The following is a 19,241-nucleotide window of genomic DNA, read 5'->3' as shown; positions in this document are numbered from 1 at the left end:
TTTAATAGTTCTGCCTTGGATTTATTTTTTTAATTACCAAAAAAAACATATTTATATTTATAAGATTAGCACCTGTAAAACAAAATTCTGTGTAAGTTTACAACCCTTACAGCCCAGTGTTTTTCATTTGACTCTTCTCATTCTATTGTATTCTGGTTTGGTTTGTAGCAGTATTGTGAACTCATCAGGCATTCATTAACATAAGAGTCTTTTGTGGCTCTCTGAATATGTACAAGGAAAACTGGGTGAAACTTTGCTAAGAATTGAGGCACAGAAAATGTAAGGAGTTGGCAATACTGTGAATCAATGTGATAACCTCTTGTATCAGTGCAAAACTCAGTAAAGTATTATGTTCAACTCAGTTCAGATAGCACTTGCTTTAAAGTAGGGTTAATTACAAGTTTAGTGAATAGTAAAACCAGTAAAAGCGTAAATCTACCCTAATATTCTTCTAACCACAAAATATTTCAGTTCATATTTAAATTGACCAAATCAATTTTGTTATATAAATCGTATTCTTTATATAAATTAGTAACTTATATAAATTAAAAATAATCTAGAACTTTGTTTTATGTCTCTTTTATAATACCTACTGAATCTGTGTTCTAAGAATTTGTTCAGGCTCCCCTTGAATCCCTGTAAAGTTCTTGCAACCTGAGTGTTCTCCATCAAGGAGTTGTAGGTGTCACCCACCATTGCTCGTTTTGAAACCATGCTCTTGCTAATGGCATTTGATGGTCCATAACTCTTCATACAGAAAGACAAGTGTGCAAAATCAGTTCTTATCCCTATCCACTCTCTTTATGTCATGTATGACTTTGTAAGCCTCTGTCTTCTCATTGAGAAGGCTGCAGAACATTTCCTGTCAGACCCTCCAGAGCTTTTGATCATACTTGCCCTGCTCTGAATATATTTTGGATCTAGTATGCCCTTTTCCAGTTGAGATCCAGAGTTGTTTATCTTACTCAAGATTTTGGTGAATTGTGAATTTTTACAGTGGCATAACCCACTTTGTTTTCTTTCTTTACTTATTTTCTTAACACCTATCAGCTTCTGTGATTCTTTATTAGCCAGTCCATGAAGACTTTCCAAGATGTCACTTAGCTTAGCATGGCAGTTTTCTCAGTCTTTACAATAGAAGTAGAGTCACTTTCTCAACCATCCTAAAATGTACTCTGTATCTTTGGTTTCTCCTGTGAGTTATTGAAGCATGCCTTGTATCACAAGAAGATTATCAGTATTTTCTTCAAAGTGAGAAAAAAATCTTTGCTGAGCTGTGGGGTTTTTGTAAAGCAATGTATTAAAAAATGTTTGTAGTCCTTCTCTGGATATGGATATAGATACAATGCATATGTGGAATGATATAGATACAATGCATGTATTTAGGAAAACCTGCCTTTTGGCTTTCTTTTTCAAACTTTCTGGATCTCAATCTTTTACATCTTTGATAAATTAAGTAACAGATGATCCTGTTGGCACAGGGAAGATATTATGAAACGTGTTTTTGAGGACAAGTCTAATGTGAGATTCAGTTAGAGCTGAATCACTTGTCTTATCAAATCATTGTCCAAAGTTTTGGGATCTACAATTTCTTAGCATGACAGAATTAGAATTCTGTCATAGTGTGGTCTCTAAGATGATCCAGTTTACATCCATTCCCGAAAAGTCATTGTTATAGGACCATTTATTTTCAGAGGGTGTCTCCTTCATGTGGAAGTGATGTTACCTGATGTCCTTCTCCAGCCCTCTTTAAATCAGATCATGTAAAAGTATAGCACATACATAGCATTTTTCTCCATATAATCTCAGCAGTCAGCCATTGAACCTTTAGATCTCCTTGTTTTCCCCTGTTACATTCAAACTTCTCTTAGTGCAGAGCTACGTTGTAGTATTTGTTCCGTGAAAGGAATAAATCCAATGGAAAGGCTAACAAGTGGGAATTAGAAACTTCAACATTCTTTTCCCATGAAATGAAAATCATTTGGAAACTGATAGCTAGAAAAAGAGATTTAAAGGGCAAATATCTTTAGATGACAACTACACCTACAGATTAATTAGATTTTTAAATATTTGTAAAATTTCTTTTAAGGAATCCCTGCTTTCAGCAATGTTTGCCCCAACAGATTTCTTGTCTCTCAACAAGAATTTTAGAGCTTCACAAGAATAATTTGAGAATTCTTTTTCAAAAATTATAACCCAAACTATGTGCTCATTGAACTAATTTTTTTTCTGATCAGGACTCTGAAGCTGTAGAAGAAAGACTAGACCAAAACCTGTGCTCCTTTATAGAACTGTCTACAACAGTATGCTTGGGCAAGAACTCCAAAAGATGTTTTTATTCATAGTATCACAGCTGTCTGCCAGAAGTGATGAATCTCATTGATGAGTGCAGAATCAATTGTATAAACAATTTAACCAATAAAATAATTCCTCTTCATTTTCACTCTTAATACTTACTACACTGTTTTAGCATCATATAATTTCTTAGCAGACCTTATGTATTCATCCTCATTAACTAGAAAGGTTATCATAAAGATATTCAGTTCTTTAAGAAAATTGTAAATTTCTGAGAAGTAACTCATAAATGCGGCATCCAAGTATAACACAAATGTGATTTCTTGAAAATAAGTCAGAAGAGAAGTATTTTGTTTTGTTAGAAGTATACATATTAGATTCTGTACCACTGATGAAAGATTATTAGTCCCCAGTAGCTCTATCATTTGTGCTTTGTGCAAACTCTAAAGATAAAGGTTATGAGTGTTATGGTACCATACAGGTGCACCATGAGTAGCCTTTCACACAGAATGATTCTCATTTGTTAAATTTGGAACTGTACTTTCTCCTGGCCTTAATTTTCATGTAGTTCTTCATATTCTAAATGGCAGCTGAAGGGAAGCAGAAATAGCGAGTAATTGATTTAACAACCTAAGACAAGTACAGGGAAGTAGAAAAGTTTGTCATAGTGCTTGATGTGACCTGAGAGAGCTTCTCTAGACTGTTTTTTTCTAACCAGTACCTCAGCACCTTGGGCCAGCAAAATGGCCTTTAAGCCTGAATGAGCATGACTTTTTTTTTCTCAGTGCAAAGCTCCAGTATTTCATCTTTTCAAATTGTTTTACAGCACTCAGAGCAGAATTATATTGACAAGGTTAGAATTCATCTCCTAGAGGAGAATACTGTGCTCCTTTTAAGTGCTAATATAACATTTATGTGTAGCTACCTTAATAACAGCCCTGGCCAGCCTAATGAAAGTACTGAAAGCAAACAGTACTCAGTGAGATTTTATTATGACTGAAGTGATTGCAATTTGAGACAAATTGTCCCTATTTCTGTTACCACATCAAAACCAGAAATGCTAAAGCAATTGCTACATGTTTGGGATAGAATTACACTCCGCTATCGTTAATATAGAAGTAAGTGCATTTTTTCATGTAAACAGCTCACAAGGGTCAAGCATCAAAGATATTCTGTGCAAAAATTCTTGTCAATAACTTTGTGAGTGAATTTTGAAATAAAGTGCCTGGAACGTGTCATTATTTCTTCCTTGCAAAGTTGAGAGCAAGTGGCTGAAAATTGAGCTTGTGAATTGAAGGTACGGTACTGCAAGTTATGTGGCCTTATCGACTTCAAGCAAAATGACTGGTTTGCCTTGTTATTATTTTTCCTTTCAGAGATCAGGCAATGGACAATATTAGCAGTGTATACTGGAATGTAAGCAAACTGTATATAAAAAAAGTTATCAGTGTACAGAAGATAGTGTCAGTCACTAATATTAAAAATTCCTTATATACTGTCTCTTCATAAAGATTGAGGGAAAAGTAAGGAAAAAAGTAATCAACTGGTCAAAAAAAGCATTTCAACTGCTTAGATATTCAAAAGCTATTTAAAACCATCAAAAGGAAAGGAACTCAGTTACTCAGATGTAGCTGACCAAGTTAGCTAATTATACATGCTGGTTGACGTGAAAACAATTTAAATACATGTTCTCAATGAACTGTGCTATTTAAAAAACACGTTCTATCTTCTAAGAGCATTTGGTCAGGATAATTCTGCTGTTTAGAACTCTCAACTATATTTTTGCTGTATTTGAACTGAATCTTTAGTACTCCAACTTTTAAAATAAAACTTATGTAATTTACTGACTCATTTCTGTAGTTTTGGTGGTTCCTACAATTCATTTATTCTTCAAAAATCTTTGGTACAAACAAAAGTTACCATATGCAAAAAGACTTATTTTGATTGCAGAATGACTGCAAAACAATTTATTATCAGCACTTTTTTTAATGGTACAGGCATAGTAGTGGTTTGAGATTGCAAAAATGAGGAGATATTGTCTGATCAATTCCTAATTGCTCAAGACAACTTTCCAGTAAGGAAAGTTGAGGGGAAAAGCAGTTTCTGTATACTGTATACTGCATATACTTTTTTACTATTTTCACTGAATATGAGCAACATCAATGTCTACAACTCTGTAATATGAATATTTTCTTTATCTTCTAGGTTGAAGATTCAGAGATGTATCATGATGAAACTGCAGTATATGGGTTGCTTGCTGTGGTTGTAGTATCTCACCTTCCCAGAGATGCTGCCATTGAATGGCATGTTGTTGCAGTAGTTGATGACCCACTCCAGAGAAAGCATTTTGCAAAGAAGATGTTGTCAGAGGGCTTCCAAATTGAGTGTGAATCTGTGGAGTCTAGTTCTGCATCTTGTGCATCAGTCTCCCTACGCCTGAGCTTGATTTCATCATCCACTTCTCACCTTGATTTAGATGGACCTCTTCATGACTTAGTTGCTATATTTAAACAAGCTGTTGACAAACTTTCAGAAGACTGCAGTGCCAGTCCTTTGTCCTGTAGAGCTTTCTTCAAGGAGTATGTCTTTGATGCTGAAACACTACAAAAAGGTAAGACTTACCATAACAGTAGCCAGGTATAGTACTAAGCATAAGGTACTTCTTGTTTATTACTCCATTAGGTTTCACTGGGAAAAAAAAATTTAGAGGAGTGTTTCAAGGCTAGGTGGCCAAGAAGGCCAGTGGCATCCTTGTCTGTATCAGCAGTAGGGTGACCAGCAGGACCACGACATGATTGTCCCCCTGTACTCAGCACTGGTGAGGCCACACCTTGAGTCATGTGTTCAGTATTGGGCCCCTCACTGCAAAAAAGACATTTAAGTGCTGGAGCATGTCCAGAGAAGAACAGCAGAGCTAGTGAAGGGTCTAGGGAGCAAATTATGTGAGAGTAGGCTGAGGGAACTGGGGGTTTTCAACCAGGAGAAAAAGAGGCTCAGAGGAGACCGTACTGGTCTCTACAACTGCCTGGAAGGAGGTTGTGGCCAGGCGGGGGCTGAACTCTTCTCCCAGGAAACAAGTGACAGAACAAGAGGAAAGCCTCAAGATGCACAAAGGGAAGTTGAGTTTGAATATTAGGAATAATTTCTTCACCAAAAGGATTATCAAGCATTGGAACAGGCTGCCCTGCCCCTGGAGTAACCACCCCTGGAGGTATTTGAAAGATGTGGTGCAGACTTGGTGCTTAGGGACATGATTTAGTGGTAGACCTGGCAGTGTTAGATTTACAGCTGGACTCAATGATCTTGGAAGCCTTTTCCAACAGAAATAATTCTACAGTTCTACAATTAAGATACATTTGTTCTTTTTCTGGTTACCAGGCAAGTTTCTCATATTGAAAGACTGTTCTTGGACTTCCTGAAGTCCAGACAGGATAAAGGCCTGGATAAACTTTGTTCTAATCTCACATCTGATTTTGAGTAGGAGGTTGGATTATATGATCTTGCTGTAATCTGAGTTACGCTGTGATTCCATGCAAGAGAAGTCTGGCCACCTTAGAATTCAGTGTAGGGAGAATGAATCTTTTGCTTAAAAGCGTTTGAACAGTTGTGCATTTGGTAGCCTCTTTTTGTCACAGTCTAGAACCATGTTCAAATAACCAGTTTTTATCTTCTAGCAGGAACTCTTTAGAGAATAAATAATGAAATATTAATGTTTTAAAATAAGGAAATGGTGTTGTATCTTCTGGAATAGATGTCTGGTTTGGAATATGGCCTGATTTCTAACTTACTAGAACTTGCTATCCAGAAAAATTTTTTGTGTTTTCCCCCAATGTTTATTTTTTCAGAATCTCACTCCCTTAGCAAGTAAAGAAAATACAGAGCAATAAATGTAATATTATAACTGCAATTTATTTCTTATGTTGTAGATCTGCATTTTGGACTGTGCTCTATTTGGGACAGCTAACATTATGCAAGAGCACAAAAGCTTTATGTCAGATCTACAAAACTGGTACACCATACTTGTATTGAAATCAGGAAGAACTTTGTTATCAATTCAAAAAGAAACAAAATCAGATCCTAGTCTATATTTATCTCAAACATGCATGCACTTTAAAAAATCCTTCCAGACCACAACTGATCCATATTAATTAGCTGACATAAATGTTAGTCCTCAAATATTCTACTGTCCTATTTTTTTTCTTAACCTGCAGCAGTTTTTGAAGAAAATTCAACTTGACATTGTTTAATAGATTTAAAGTACAGGAATTGAAAGCTATAAAAATGTGGCATAGAATAAGCATATTTAATCCAGGAAGCAAGGAATGAACATATAGTCTGACAGAATGTTGTTGTTTTTACTACATCTTGTTTGAGAGCTAAAAGGAAACCTGATAAAACATGTTTCTGGCATGGGATTAACATTACTGTTTCGCCTGCTTTCTTTCTGATAGTTGTCAGGCCATAGAATAATTACTTACAAACAAATTTAGTTTGCTTTATAAAATATATTTCTCAATATAATGTATTAATTGCACACATAAAATTTGATTTGGTTCCATTCATTTTATACTACCAATAGCATAGACATAGAAAGACTTGTGTGATTGTCATATATTCTTTCTTGTGTTCAGCTCTCTGCACTGTCATAATAATTCCTGTCATTATACCAATTTTATCATTATCCCCGCTTGTAAGATATACATGCTTGCAAATCTGTAGAATATATAGAATACATTAAGTTTACAAGGAGCACTAATTCACTGATGAAGAATTTTTAAAAAAATTCTTCTTTGGTAAAATTTCTAGAAAGTTCATGGAATGGGAGAATGTGTGATATATATTCAAAAATAATTTCTCAAATTAAAGTGGTTATTGCTGAAGTGTGTCTTGCTGATAATTTCTATCTGAGAGAAGACTATTTATATATATATTTATATATATACATCCACACACTTTTCGTGGTTCAAAATTTAGAAGTCTAATTATTAATGTATTGTTAAGACACAAAACATATTCAAGTGTACTGGTAATATGTGTTCTTGGAGCTTTGTAAGACATGCAGTCTCCAGTGAAGCATCATCAGCTTTCAAAAAGATGCAGCATATTAGTGAACTATGGCCCTGACTGTCTTTTGCACTAGCAGTATAATTCTACTTCTCAAAATTTAAAGTATACTCCCTTATATATTAACTCTCAGTTTAAAAAGTGTTGTGTGAGGTGTCCAGTTTGTTCCCATTAATTTCAGTATCCCATTGACAGTGTCTATAAGCAAGATGACATATTCTGTGTTTTATCTTCCCTGTTATTATTGACAGTCTTTAATTTTGAACAGGCAGAACTACTGCAACTGTATATGTCCTTTAGTGTATATCCCAGTTTTAATATACCAGAGACGGTACCAGGTCTTTCTTTTGAATCCCAAGATACTTTAACCTTTCTCTGAGACCAGATCAAGGTACTAAGAGATTAAGTTCTGATAACAATAGCTCCTTCCATTTTCCCATCCAGCTTCTTCAATTTATTCCTGTTCCTTCAATAGCTCCTTCCAGTTTATTCCTGTTTTCCTCTTGAGCCTGTCCTACTCTAGAATGCATGTATCTGAATGGTGCAGATCCCAAGAGGGAGCAGTACTGGTTTCCACAGTGGCAGTGGTTGTGTCGGCTCTGAGCAAGGCCAAAACTTGCTCATACCTTTCTCTGTAGATTTGTCCTGAGATATTTGGAGTATCTGGACATATACTCAAAATCACCCAGTGGTGATTTCTACTAACTCTAAAGGTTACTTTCTCTTGCAGGGTAGGTTAGGTGGGTGGCAGAATTTACTTATGCTACTGCCTTTCAAACACAGAATACCATTTTACTGGGACAGCAGATAAAATAGAAGAGTACTGATCTTCATTTGTAAATTTGCAGGCCTAATACACAGACTTTTAAAAAAATTTGCTTCCTTGATGTGGATGCCAGAAAGCAAATTATATCGAGAGACCAATTGTTCAATTGCCATTTATTAATGCAGCTCAGGTAGTAGAGGTTGCTAACCATCTTTATGAGGATCCATTAGTGACACGTTTGATCTCTGACTTGGGTTAGACATTGTTAATCCCACAAGTAGATCTGTCCTTTTGGGTCTTCATCTGCCAGCAGATACATTTTCTGCTGAAGAAAAATAGTATTAGTAATGTAGCAGGGAATAACAGACACTTTTCTTCAAATATTTTTAATGTGAAACGCATAAGATGTATCTGCAATAGAAAAGGTAGAAATTATGATGCTTGGAAATCAAGAAAAAGATGGTTGAGGAGATAGTTGTTCCAGGTTAGTGGATTTCAAGAGGACTTCCATCATGTCATAAGGTTAGTAAATAGTCTTCAATAACTCTTGTAAGATCTTGAATTGCAATGTATTGTCTCCTCTAGCAAAAGCACAGAAAATAAATAAAAGTAGCATTTTTCTGATTAGAACTTAAAATCATTGGAGTGAAAGGAGCCCTACTCAAGTGAGCCTCTGATTAGATACTATGGGGGTTTTTGGTATAAAGAACTTGTCATTTATTTAAAATTGTCCAAATAAATATTAAAATGTGTTGTTACCTGACAGAGTAAGATGAGAACCAGGAATATATCTACTTGGCATATTGTAACAGGTTATTGGAAATTATTACAGCCGGTGTTACGGATGTCAAAAGAAGCTAAAGGTTTGTAATGCAAATTGGAGACAGATAGCTTTCTGTCATCCTAAGACCAGATGTGAAGTTTTATTGAACAAACTGTAGTACTGATGATGAACTTCTCAGAGGCAATCCCTAATAACATGCAAAAGCATTATTGGCGCCGTGCTGAGACCACAGAACGTATTAGAAGTAGGAGGATTAGATTAAGCTGACATATATACTTAGTAAGATGCTGTTAAGCCATTAGAAGTCTTTAACATAAATTTGACTATTTCTTTCTTATTCTCATTCAAATGTGCATTAATATAAACGTGTCAGGATGATTTGCTATACCATGCAGTTGACTAGATTATACTTCCGTATAGGAATGATGAATGTTTATAAGTCATCACATTATGATTTAACAAGCCTTGTTCACAGGATGTATGCAAAATATTTTTGAATATTTATTTGGGAATAGAGAAGGTCTGCATTCACCAGACACCATATTACACAATGCCGTTTTAATACTAAAGAAGAAATACAAAAAAAAATAAAAGAAAACAGAAATAGACCATCTGGTAGGAACATTGAAATGAATATATAAATAGTGTTTAAAGTGGATCTGCTCTGTACATGTCTAGGTCTAAAAGGCCCTTAGTACTTGTGAGTTTATCAAGTTTAAATGATACCATATAGGTTTTTTTAGAATTTAATATGGGCTGAGTATAATTCAGTTCAACTGTAAAAAAATCTTACTTGCAATGGGACTTTTTTCTTCTGTTGCAAGAGAAGCCCTGGTGGTTAGGCACTCATTTAGAGTCCTTGCAATGACAGAGCAACACCCTGACACATGTATAGCATGCAGCTTTGAAACTAAGGATTTTCCATCTAGTAAGATTTAAAGTCCTCTATTTCATAAAACATGACACGGTCAACAAATTTTGCAGGTATTTTCCAAAACACAGAGTTTCCAGTACAGAAAGAATGCATTATATAGTGTAAATCTGATAGAGGAGGAAGAAGATTAATTGAAGATACCAAAATGCATTTTTACAATAATGAATGTCTGTGTTCCCTGAAGTTTAAGATGTTTTTTTACCAATGTACTTTGAATTCACACTGGAAGTTTATTTCAACTTAACTTTCCTGATGAATATACCATTATACAATGGGAAAAAATTCCCCACCGGGACAACTGGAATCTTAACCTTCACACATTTGTATGTAGGTCTACGCATTCTCAAGTAATTGGTATTTACTCAGCAGTTGTGGACAACTACTCACATGAGTAGAAACTAAACAGTCATTAAGAGCTCTTTACTGAGTAACAATGAAACAGGTAAAAAAGTCCTTTAAAAATCAAATTACAGTCACTAGCTCATGTTTTGCAGGCACTAGCTAAAATGAAGCATTTCTTGTGACTGACATATATAATTTGGCTGAGCAAAAATATTTTTATATATCATGATTGCTGTCCAAAATAGAATGTAAAACTTAAGCTTGGTTACTGAATTCTTTTAATTTATTCTCAATGGAAAATGTGAGAAGAACTGTGAACCTAAAAGAGGAAAAATTCAATTTTAATTTCTTGTGTTTCCTGTTAAGAAAATATAATTTCCAGGTATAATAGCTCAAGTAGCAAAAAAAAATTAAAAAAAAAAGTTGTATCACTACAGTAATTTCATGATTATAAGCCACACTGAGTATAAGCCGCACTTCCAGGTGCCAGCAACTTTTCATTCTTTGTCCATACATAAACCCTGATTATAAGCCGCAGATTACAATACAGAGTGTGATAAAAGGTATCTATTCTATCACCATCTGTTGAGGGGGGGGGCAGTGATCCTTATCTCAACAGCGGATATTCTACTAATGGACCATCCATTGAAATCCAGGCAGGGCATTGTTCTTTATCTTTTCACAACCCATCCTTCCTCCAGCCAGTCATTTTCTGCTAATGGCCATTGAGTCCCACTGTGGGACTGATAAAATTACTGCATCCCATTGGAAGTTGCTCCAGCGGGGGGGAAGAGCCCAACATTTCTTAGCAAGATAAAAACAGAGGTTTTGGGACACTAAGGGAGCCCCTTTCTCCACTGGACTCCAGAGGAAAACTGGATTTCTCCACATCACCACTGGACCTCTGGAGGGAAACTGCACCTTCTACAGGAGCACTGCTCCAACTGAATCACATCTGTCACTGCAGGAGGATGCAGCCACCATTTAATGGGACTGCTGCCAACACCCTGCCTGACAGGGTGTCAGGTTGTACTCTGACTTTGTCAGGGTTTGGGGTTTGTTTCTTTGTAGTACTGTATTTCTATTTTAATTTCCCTAGTAAAGAACTGTTATTCCTAATTCCCATATCTTTGCCTGAAAGCCCCTTGATTTCAAAATTATAATAATTTGGAGGGAGGTGGTTTACATTCTCCATTTCAACGAGAAGTTCCTGCCTTTCTCAGCAGACACCTGTCCTCCAAACTAGAACAGCAACTTTTTGTTCTTTGTCCATATATAAACCACACCTGATTGTAAGCCACACTTCGGGTTCGGACCAAAATTTTAGTCAAAATGGTGCAGCTTATAATCGTGAAATTACTGTACTTTGGGAAATTAATCAGCTGATAATATACAGATGGAATTAGAAAATAGTGATTCATGGGTATGTTTGAAACTATGTCTACTAAATGACATTTTAAAAGGATAAAAGTAACTAAAATTGGTCTTGAGCCACAGGAGTGACAATCTTGCTGTTGCTACCCAAACTATCCAGTCAAAGGAACTGATTTATTAAGTGACTGTTAAAATGGAGAAATTTTAAACTTTTTCTATTTTTTTCAAGGTTATGCTGGTATTGTACATGCTGCAAGTCAATGTATGCATTTTTGTAGCAGAATATCTCATATGAAACTATGGAAAAGGATTTTTTTGTTTGTTGTCCGAGACACGGGCAATTGTTTTAATAGTAATGTTGTCTCTCGACTGAATTTGGATGGAGAAATGGTTTATGCCTGTGAGGCAGCTTAAAGTATATTAGATCCTGCCTTAAGTCTTCTGTCTTTTATGATGGGAAATTTAATTTTTAAGTACACAGATAGCAGATTGAGAAAAATTCTGCCCCTCAGTTCCAAGGCTAGGGACCAGAGCCAGAACTCACTCTTATTCAGAGTAAACTTCTTGTGACTTCTAAAGGTTATGGATTGCACAGTTGTACATAAAAAAACTTGCCTAAAGCTTTAAATGGAAACAAATTCTTTAATTCTTTGACCCAAGATTGATTAAGAATATCTCCTTAAATTCTTGATACAGAACCCTAGTGCTGTATTGGTAAGGCTTTTTTAAAGGTATGGTGTACAACTTCATGTGTCTTTCAGAATTTCTGCCACTAACATCTAAGATAAATTTATAGGTTACTCTATCCATCTGTGTTTTGACATTATTTCATAGTGTTCCTGACTAATTTGACCAGGGTTCAGTAGCCTTTCTAAAATAATTCATTCACTAAATGAATTATTTGTATAGACTTTAATTTTCCTTTTGAAGATTTACATCTTTCCTACAGGTGACCTGTAGGACAGAACGGACCTGTCAGAAAACAGACCTTTTGTTTTAAAAAATCATAGGTCATAAAGAAGAATTTACAAAGTGATCTAACATGTTGAAAACAGATTTGCTGTTTTCATGTATGCAGTTTGGAAGATGCTGGACACCAGTGATCCAGGCAGTGACTTTGCTGCTCAGTAGTAGTTAATATGTTAGCTCAATAAACATGGAATGAGAACTCAGGCTATTCTGTAATGAGACAGAAGGGGTAATTTGATAATTAGCTCTACAAGGAATCAGAACAAATTAATACCCTTCTAGAAAAATGGTATCTTCTAGACAAGTCTTAGTGTACCTGGTCTTTCCATAATGCATAAATGTCTGTAAAACTGTATAAAAGTGCATAAAATGCATAAAGTACAAACACCTTACTGCAACAATAAAGCTAATTTTGAGAAACTGTTTAGTGTTTTGTTGACAGAGAACAGCTATAAAAACATGACATCAGCCATGCAACCATTGCCAAATTTGTATCATCTGATGTTTAATATGTGAGGAATACATGACCTAACTATCTAGAAACCATTTGTAACAAATACGTTTTAAGGATACATCACAGATTACAGTTTACAATTGCATAGGAAGTTTTCTCAGACTGTTTCAACATGCCAACATTTTGGTACCAATTCTATGATTCCAAATCTAGAAGCATTTAAAGAACTTTGATTTCTAAAGAACTTTGAATTATTTGTGTAGATCCATCTCTGTAATATTTTTTTTTTATTTCCAACTGAATAAAAAAACCAAAAAACTATGATGATGTTTGGATGAGTGAAATTGCATCTGACATAGGAATTCCACTGAGCTTAAAGCAAATGTAGGCTTAAAATGAACTGGGCATAATATCATAGCTGCATCCTGTGTTACTATTTGTTCTGGATTTTTATTTAGGACCATTGCTTGAAACAGAATACTGCAGTAGATGGACCTGTAGCAGGACTAGCTTGTTATCTGCATTTCTTCATCTCTAGCACCAAAATGCTTGTCATTTGCTTTTTGTCTATCTAACCTAAAAAAATAGATCTGTGAAAGAAAATAGTGAATTTTGCAAGGAAGAACTGTGCACAGAGTAACATTTTCAACCAGTTGACTGGCTGACCATTGTTAGTCATTCTGTCACATAAACTCTGCACTGAGAAGTATTAGTTCTGCTCAGAACAGTAATTTTTGTAACTCTTGGATAGAAAAAGCATAGGTGAGGTTTCAGAACTAGCACTGACTGATAGCCAAAACCATCCATAAATCTAATTTGAAAGTTTTCTACTTCTTCTCCAATATCTCCTCTACTTCTTCCTTCTCCAGTATCTCAAAGTTTATTTATTTCTGTTAAGATCTTGCCTTTTGTCTGCTGTGGACACCACTGAGAGTTCTTATCAGGTTTTGTCAGATGCCTTGACTGTCGTAACACAAGCTGGGCTTTCCTTGTCTGGACTTTTCCTTGAGATAAACAGCTGCTGAAAACCTAACTTTTAAGGATTCTAACAAGTATAATATTTAAATGGGTAGTCCCTTAAAGCCCTTTTGTAGAATGTCCCAGTGTCAGCCCTGTTGAAATCCTCTGTTCTGCAAGCAGTAAGATGTGGAATCTTCTCTTCTTTGTGCAGATATATCTGTTCAATATATCTGGTATCAAATACACCTGTCAGGAGTCTGTCAGCATTGCATCTGAGCAGCCTCTGTGGTTCTCCAAAAAGTTTGGCCATTTGTTTGGAGACAGACATGATTTTTTTGTTATCCAACGGCATGGAATAATTGTTTAGAAAGTTGTGAAGCTAAAAAAGAAATTGAAATAATATAGTGATTCAAACCCCAAATGCAGACAGAAACTTAACAGTATGAGAAGATGGCGCTGCAGGCAGAGTTTGATTTAGTAGCCTGGATGTTGTTGTTTGTCCTTATGGGTTATGGAAGCCAACTAAGCTACTTTCCTGAAGTCCAGACACAGCATGGACACAAGGATTATTTATTGATCAGAGTGAAAAGTGATGAGATGCCTTTATACTCCATTGTCCAGTTGTTTCCCCTGCCCTTGGCCCTTCTCCATAGTCTGACATGTTTCCTTTCAACATGGAGAGGCATCCTGAAGACAGAAGGCAGAGTAATAAAGCAAGGCCTGTTTGTACTCTGCAGAGATGGTTAGAGCCAAAAAAACTCCTGTGTTTACTGCCTCTGGTGCATACCCAAAGTTGGACTGTTCAGCCAAACTTAGCATCCTCAATACTCAGCTCACTGATTTCATTGTTACTACTCAATAGCTTACCTTCTCTTGGGTTTTTTTATGCAAGCTATATGAAAAGACACATATGCTTTCATCCTTGTGTTTTGTTTCTTGGTTTCTTTTTTTCTTTTTTACAAGTCTGTTAAAAGTGGATCTGCATTTTTTTTTTTTTTCTTTAAAATTCTGTGAAAAGTTATGACTGGAAAATGATCTGAAGGGTACTGCTTCATAATTATTGTCTAAATTTTAAAAGTGTCAGAAATCATATTTATATCTAAAACACTTTCCGCATGCATTTATAAAGGACAGTCTCTTTGTTTTTGAAAATCCTTTCAAAGTTATACTCTGAGGTAGAAGAAAATATATTAAAACTATGCTTAGAATCCATAAAAGGTCTGCAATTTTGTTCAGCCACTTTACTGTCCACAAATTTAGCTTGGGGTTTCATTTGACTTCTGTAGTATAATGATTCCATTTCACTATGAAAAAAAGGAAAGGAAGGTTGTTTTCTTGTTTTTGCCATCTTCACCCAAGAACACAGCTGTAACTAACCATCAAAAGAAAGTATTTTGCCATTGTCACACTTCATGCAATTAGAATTGGCATAATATATGCAGTTGTACTCCCAACAGCTTATTTCTTCTTAAATTTCTAATAAATTTAGATTTAAAACAGCATAAAGTTATTATGTATTACTGAGTAGTTTCAATCCTTCTTAAAACAAGCAGTGGAAAATCCACTTTTTTTTAACTTGCTTTGGACTTTGCTCAGCCTTTACAAGTAATGCATCATATCAGCTGGGTTAAAGCTCAATTAGTAGCTCCAATTCGTTGATACTAAAAGTGCATTTATAATACAGTACCCTTTTGTCAGGTCTCTTCTACTTGCACTGTTAAGTTTGAAGTATCAACATTGGGAAAAGGTATTTTCTTCCATTGTAGCAAACTCGAACATTTCTTCTTTTTTTGCATTGCTTCCTGAATAGCAAGAGTGTGTCCAGTAGATGGAGGGATGTCAGCTGGGACACGTGAAATACTGGGATAGGATAATCACAGAAGGAGATCACCAAACTGAAGAAAGTCCAAGGAAGAGCCACTAAAGTAAATGGTCATGTGACCTGCACATAGAGCAGAGGGAAAAGGACTGAAGGAACTGGCTTAGTCCCACCTAGGGAAGAAGGTTCTACCTATGGATGAAGGAAATTGCTGTCTTCCCTTACCTTAACAGACATTGCAGAGAAGTAAAGGGTTTTTTCATAGATGAACTACACCAGAATAAGGAGCAACTGTTATGAGTTGCAGCAGGAGATATTCCAGTTGGACACAAGGATTGAATTTTTCTCCACAAGAGTGAAACCCACAGGCTGTGACAGACAGTTCTGCCTTCGAGATCCTGAAAACCTGACAGCACAAGGCCCTCAGGTTAAATGTGTAAAGTTACTCTTGCTCTGATTACCAGGGAGATTGGGCTGTATGGTTTTCAGAGAACCTTACCCCCCAAAGTTAGTCTGTGCTTCCCAAAATTATTCTGTTACTGTAAATTATTATTAAATTGCAATGAATTAATCAAAACCAGTGGCATTTAACTGCAGATTCAAAAATAATAAAACTATTTCTTTCTGTCTGTCATTAATACTCTTACAAAAGATTGCTCCCACTACCTAATTGAATAGTAATTACTGAAACCAGCAAGCAGGTTTTTCCTATCTGACCATATTTTTGAAAGAGAAATGTTTCTTTAGAAGTGTCTGGACTCTTTGGTTTTCGGGGGGGTTCTTTTTAACTCATTTCTCTATAGTTTGCACATTTGTGCTTTCTTTTTTCCATCTCTTTTATCTTAACAGACCTCACGCAAGTTCAGAATTAGGATGAACATTGGGCTGTTATATAGCTAAAGTATTTCATATGAGAGTCAAAAGCCAGCATGCTTCCAGAGTCTTAATTCATTTGATAATGACTGAGACATCTGAGTATGAGGAATCCTATTATGAAGTTCAGTGTACATCATTGGCAATGTCATATCTTCTATAGGAAAAAACTTTGTTAAGCATATTGGTTATATCATTTGATATGGGGGCTAGATACTAATTTGACTGGAGTTTAGTAGGTTTTCTAAAATAATTCTAAAATAAACTACAATACAAAATTTTAAACTATAAAACCCCTAGCAAACTTCAAAACTTTGTTCAAAACTTTTGCTTATTAGGACCTTTGAAAATCAAAGTTTATTCCCTTCACTTAATAGTAATATTGCTGGAAGAAAAAAAGAACGTATTTGGAAGCTGTCGTTTCTAGCACTCACAGAGTCCTGGCTTGTTTTAATCATTCTCCCAGGAATGTAGGAGTTAGTATTCCAGATAACTGGGTGAAATTAGGTGTAAGAAAAATAAGAGTATGTCACCTCTTTTAAATAAATCACAGCTATATCCCATCCGTTTACTGATGCTATGATGTAAATTTCTTTGAGATGTACAAACAAGTTCCTGTTTGTGGTGCTGAAGAATTGACTTTGTAACTTCACACAGGATAGCAGAATTATAGGGTTTTATTTTCATTAAGTTCCTGGCTTAAGTTACAGATGCTCAGCACCTCTCAAAATGAGCTTCTCTTTAGAGGCAGTACAATGGTAAGAACAGTTGAGACCTAAAGAAGAATAAGAATAGTTTGAAGTGCATGTCTTGCTCCAAAAAGGAACCTGAGATCAAATCTGTTTGAGATTGCTCTTCTTATGGCCATAACTTCATCATTTTTAAATAGTCCAGAGATATTGTCATTTCCAAGCTTTTATGAAAAGAACAAATAGAAGTCAGCCTAAGGCATTTTCTACAGTTATTTACAGATAAATATATTCTAATTTAGCTGATAGCTCTTTTTTTTCTGTGCATTAACTACTTAGAATGTGCTTTGAATTCTTTTGTATTATATCATGTAGCATAACTTACCTGCTGTGATTTAGTCAAGTATTTGGGTCACTCAAACTATAATAGCAACAGAAATAATAAGGATTTCTATCTTTAGATGAGGACTTTTTAATTCTAGTTTCCTTATTATTTTCTCTTCTTGTGATTGTTTTTATCTGTGATAGCATGCAAAGCATCTAGACTTTTGATCCTTTAAAAATTTGAAAACAGAAATCTCAGCTGTTTAACAGTGCTTTCATTAAAAGCATTGCTTGTCATTTTTGGCTTAACTTGGTCAGAATACTTTATGCAGGAGTTTTGCAAACTTGTAAAGCATGTTAAAATTTCATTTTGATAAAAACCATGCTACATAATACTTCCTTGTCGCAGAAATTATTGTTTGTTCTGTAATAAGTTTAGCACAGCATGCATCTCAGAAAATGTCTTTGGCAAGTATGGATTGAAAGGGACACTTTGGTGTAAGGCAGGAGTTAAGCACATTGCTTATAATATCCTTTTGCATTTTTTCATGGGTTTTACATTTCACCTTTTGTGAATATACTGCAGAGAGGCTGAAAAGCTTTTCAGGAGTTCTGATCACTTAAAGCATACTCATTCACAGTCAATTATAATAACGAGACTTTATCGGTTCCAAGGTGCATTCATGTCATACTATAATAGACCTGCTCTAAGAGATGGCATATTTTTAGCTCTGTGCTTGCTGGGAAACTCAGTTGATTATTTCAATCATTGAAAAATATCCAGTCATGTCTCCTATGCTGTCATTTAGGAGAAAAAGCAAACAGTACATTTTTTGCAAGATACTAAAACTTACACAGGATTGCCCAAACATAGGAAGATTGGTTTACTATTCTGGTTTACAAAGGAAACATGCCCAAGAGCTGATGGAAAAGCATCACACAGCAGCCAGAAGAAACCATGGAATTAGAGGCAAGACCTTAGCCCATTTACACCAGAATAATTCTAGTGAGAGACTGCAGTTTCCAAGGGATGGTCCTTGTTCTGATGTGTAATTTGTCAAGACAGATAAAACAAGCTCAAGCTTGTTTTCAGCAAATACTAAGAATCTGAGCTACGAAAATCAAGTAAAATGTCATTAGCTACTGTTCTTTTGGGTTTAGGTGGAATGAAATCTGAACTTTTTGAAATTAACAGAAATTTTGTTATTAACATCACTGGGAAAAAAACTTGAGCACAGTTGACCCAGTTCAAAGGTACAATTTAGTACTTCATTTTCAATAGGGATAACAGAAAATGTGAGGCTTCATCTGGAAGTACTCCACTTGCTTGATCCTTTATACTTTTCTGTTTTGGTCTCCTGGTTTTGTCCTTTCTGTTAACTTCTATTCTTTCCTATTATGGACCACAAAAATCATGTCTCAGCCTTGAGTCATAAAATGCAAGAGTAAAACTTGAAGACAGCCACAGTGAGCCAAAACTCTAGAGGCAGCACTCTATAGTTTCTTGATCCAGAAAAAGGAGATGCAACTGACACAAACCAGAGTATAGCAAGCAGGATTATAAAGCCAAAACTTCTGTTTTAAAAACTTATTA

At 35.4% G+C, this 19,241-nt stretch overlaps 1 protein-coding gene across 4 annotated transcripts in view; it reads left to right on the top strand.

The window, feature by feature from the left end:
* Positions 1–19,241, top strand: part of DPH6 (diphthamine biosynthesis 6) — a 200,524-nt gene that overhangs the window by 153,431 nt on the left and 27,852 nt on the right. For 3 of the 4 annotated variants that reach the window (XM_033063508.2, XM_033063511.1, XM_033063509.2), the window contains one exon: positions 4,501–4,906. In XM_033063508.2, coding sequence (XP_032919399.1) covers positions 4,501–4,906 — 406 coding nt within the window. Of the gene's footprint in view, positions 1–4,500; positions 4,907–19,241 lie in introns of those variants that run through there. The other variant, XM_033063512.2, reaches the window with a different exon arrangement.

Source organism: Catharus ustulatus, chromosome 6 (genome assembly GCF_009819885.2).
Source record: "Catharus ustulatus isolate bCatUst1 chromosome 6, bCatUst1.pri.v2, whole genome shotgun sequence".
NCBI classification, from domain to species: Eukaryota; Metazoa; Chordata; class Aves; order Passeriformes; family Turdidae; genus Catharus; species Catharus ustulatus.
This window is presented reverse-complemented; position numbering and strand designations above follow the sequence as displayed.